The sequence below is a fragment of the Halyomorpha halys genome, unplaced genomic scaffold (assembly GCF_000696795.3).
Source record: "Halyomorpha halys isolate HHAL.00 unplaced genomic scaffold, Hhal_1.1 Scaffold1272.1, whole genome shotgun sequence".
NCBI classification, from domain to species: Eukaryota; Metazoa; Arthropoda; class Insecta; order Hemiptera; family Pentatomidae; genus Halyomorpha; species Halyomorpha halys.
The window spans coordinates 31,453-35,088 of NW_027110660.1; the positions used below are offsets into that span (position 1 = coordinate 31,453).

General features: G+C 33.9%; 1 protein-coding gene across 1 annotated transcript in view; it reads right to left on the bottom strand.

Annotated features, from left to right (window-relative positions):
- The window catches only part of LOC106689065 (luciferin sulfotransferase), a 19,164-nt gene that overhangs the window by 6,808 nt on the left and 8,720 nt on the right, over positions 1–3,636 (bottom strand). The window contains exons 4-5 of the mRNA XM_067048798.1: positions 403–719; positions 238–332 (exon numbers count right to left, since the gene is read on the bottom strand). Coding sequence (XP_066904899.1) covers positions 238–332; positions 403–719 — 412 coding nt within the window. The remainder of the gene's footprint in view (positions 1–237; positions 333–402; positions 720–3,636) is intronic.

Consider the following 3,636-nt stretch of genomic DNA (forward strand, 5'->3'; position numbering starts at 1 on the left):
AAAAAAGTATTTAAATTAGGTGAACAATAAATGGTAATATACATAATAGGGGAAGAAGAAATATTAAAAAAAACAAAAAAAAAAAACAGTATGTCCAAAATTGTATACCTTTATTTCGGATAATAATTGACTTAGCCTTGTATAATAATATTACTAGTTAATATTACGTAGGTGAAGAAATGTATTTATAAAATAGGAATAAAATTTTAATTTTCTAAACAAATAAAGATTAATTACCTTCCTTAAGTCTTCATAAAAAATAAATAATACATTTGGATTATTTCTCTGTTCCCAACCTTCCTTGAGATGTTCCCAGTAAGGAGACCATGTCACTGAAAGAGATAAGAGGAAAAGTATATATGATATATCTATAAGCTTACTCATTACTTCCACATCACTTACATAAATCGTTTTCAAAGTATCCCCAATACTTTTCAAAATCTGATTGAAAATCAAAAACTTTTAATAATCTGTTTTGATGATAATAGGATACAGAAACATCCTTTGGATTCCTTGCAATGTAAATTGATTTACATTTCTTAGTAAGTGCTGGAGGTAATAGCGAATACGGTAGGTGAGTCGAAACTAGCCTCGGAGATGGGAGATCCATTTCGTAGACTGGTTTCTGCCAGAAAGCTAACTTCCTCAGTGGTTCAAATTCATAGTTGTTGAGTTTCCACAGGTCTCTATTGAACTCTTCATCATGAAGCATGGTATACCTTCGGCACCAGATAAATTTTTACTTCCATTTATCTATGTAAGGAATATACAGTAAGAGGAAGTAATGCAGTTATGCAAAATGTTGAGTGCCCTTAGTCTAAGTAACCAAGTATCGTAAGCTGATTGTAAGAGTCTATGATATATGTAAAAATGTCAACTCTGTTTGTACAAGGGTTGCCCCCATAAAACATATATTATATAAACTCAACAGTTGAAGGTAGGTTCTGTTATAAATGATGTTGGTTATTGGAAAAAGAGAAGATTATTTACATCAAAAAGGTTTTAGATTTTTTTTTTTTTAATAATTTATTTATTGTTATTTACAAATGTATACATATATACACATCAAGCAAATTTGCTGTAAGTGATATAATGACATGATACAAACATGTGGAGAATCTACCCATTGATAGAACTCCAAAAACATTTCTAGACGATCTCGAGGCCATCTTTTTTTCAGACGCCTAGGAGGATTATTAGGTAGTGAAGGAGAAGCCAAGTCAGAAACGAGTTGGTTTGGATGATTGGGAAGTTTATTATGGAAGGATTGCATACAAGAGGAATTAGATGGTTTAGTGGAGCCTCATAGCTCAACTTCGTATGTCTAGATTGGCTTTATTACAGTCATGTAGATCAGTCTTTTGTAATGTGTTGGAAGTTTAGATCGTTTGTCTAGTAAGTGCTGTAATAGTCGGAATCGACGAGCAGTTTCCTGTCCTTTCAGTCTTGTGTGAGGATTCCAGGTTAGTCGTTTGTGAAAATGTCATAAACCACTGTATACTATCTTTAGTTTGGATACTAATAGAGATCTGCACGTCTAATGGTTTCTGAGATAAAGATTTCTCACAATAAATTCACTAACTAATGCATTTTCAGTATATATCTCATGGAATGCTGCTTTTTAAAATACTGTATTTCGGGAACTGTTCAACGTAAATAACTTTACTAGGCCTCATATTTGAGCAAATATCATAAAAACTACTACTCCTACAAATTTAAATGTCATAACCTACTTTATAGTTCATTAAACCAGCTTTAATTTGAGTGCTAATAGACATATGTATGTCTAATGGTTTCTGAGATAAAGATTTCTCACAATAAATTCACTAACTACTGCATTTTTAGTATATATCGCATGAAATGCTGCTTTTTAAAATAATGTATTTCGGGAACTGTTCAACGTAAATAACATTACTAGGCCTCATATTTTAGCAAATATCATGAAAACTACTACTCCTACAACTTTAAATGTCATAACCTACTTTATAGTTCATTAAACTAGCATTAATTGGGTACTAATAGACATATGTACGTCATAGAGTTCCTGAGATATAGATTTCCCACAATAAGTTCACTAACTACTGATTTTTTAATATATATATAATATTTCACGAATGTTGATTCTTAAAAAAAATGTATCCCAGGAATAGGAAGTTTCAAAGATATGTAGCTACGAATGAAAACTTTTTTTTTTAATATTTTGAAACAGCCACCATTTTGTATTTCCCCAAATTAAACTTGTCCAACAAATTGAAAATTATATGAAGTTTTCCTTTAAGTAATCAAAGATTGTGGTTAAATAACTCCCTTCAAGTTCAAAGTGGTTAAAGTTTCCTTGTACTCTTGTACTAAGAGTTTTTATAAACGGCTTTAAGACGAAATTTCTTCATCTACTGCATAAGGAGAATATCCATTAATGATTTTAACTTTATAGGCATTGTCATTTTTGAGTTATAGTGACTAGTGTGTGAGTGAGTGAGTGAGTGAGCGAGTAGTTACAAATATGTAAAGCTCGGCTAACACGTTTGTCGGATTTAAGTAATCCGATTTTCTCGGTTAATTTTTGGATTTATATAAAGTCGGGGTCGGGGGTCTCTTTTCCTGATGCCCCCCCTTTCCGCGGACACCGGAAGGCCCCGAAGACGCTGCGACTGCAATGCCGCCCCGGCCTAAGCATCATGCAAGCCAGGACCTGGCCTACCCCTACCATCACGCCAGGCTCCAGGACACGCTGGCCAGCCCTTGAGGAGGAACGAGGACGACTTTTCAGACACAGGCGAAGGTACACGGTCTTCACCGTTTCGCCCACCGTACACCTGGACGAGAAAGCAGCTATAGGACGCGGAAGTGTTCCGCGACAGCGAAACTTCCAGCAGCCACCAGATAAGCACATTATTATTTATGCCATGAGACCACCCACTTTCTTATATTACTATAAATAATGAAATCAAAATTAAAAACCTAACACACTAACTATAACTGCCCCTCCAGGGAATTAATCATATAAATTAAATAGAAAATATAAGTGCATGTTGTTAAGAGCAGAAAGTGTCTCACAATTTTTAGCACCCTTTTTCCACACATTAATTACAAGCATAACATTACACTCGGGACACCTGCAGTATAGCACGGGCAGGTCCCGATGTAACAACTTTCCTTAATCTTGATAACATATAAAAAAATTGATGAATGGAATATGGTCCGGGTGCGGTAAAAAAAAACAACTCAAATAGTAGAGAATTATACTATTTTATTGAGCCAACGTTTCGCCCCACGTTGCAGGGCTTCGTCAAGGCTAATAAAGATACAAACACTATAGTTACAAAAAAGAAAAAACATAAGTGTAAAATAACAGGGGTATGAAATGTAAAAAAGTAAGATATAGTAAGAAAAATTAAAGGTTGTACATAGTAAATGAAAAGGGTAATAGTAACAGATAGATAAGAGAAGAAATATTAAAGAAAGTACAAATAAAGAGATGAAAAAAGAAAAAAAAAATACAAATCAAATGATGACACAGAATGTATACGTGTTTTGACGGCAGTCAAAAACAAAGTGACCGTTGGTATTGGGAGGAGTGGGGACGGCAGTTATGCCACAATAACGAAAATAATTTGTAAAGTAAACATAGTAAAA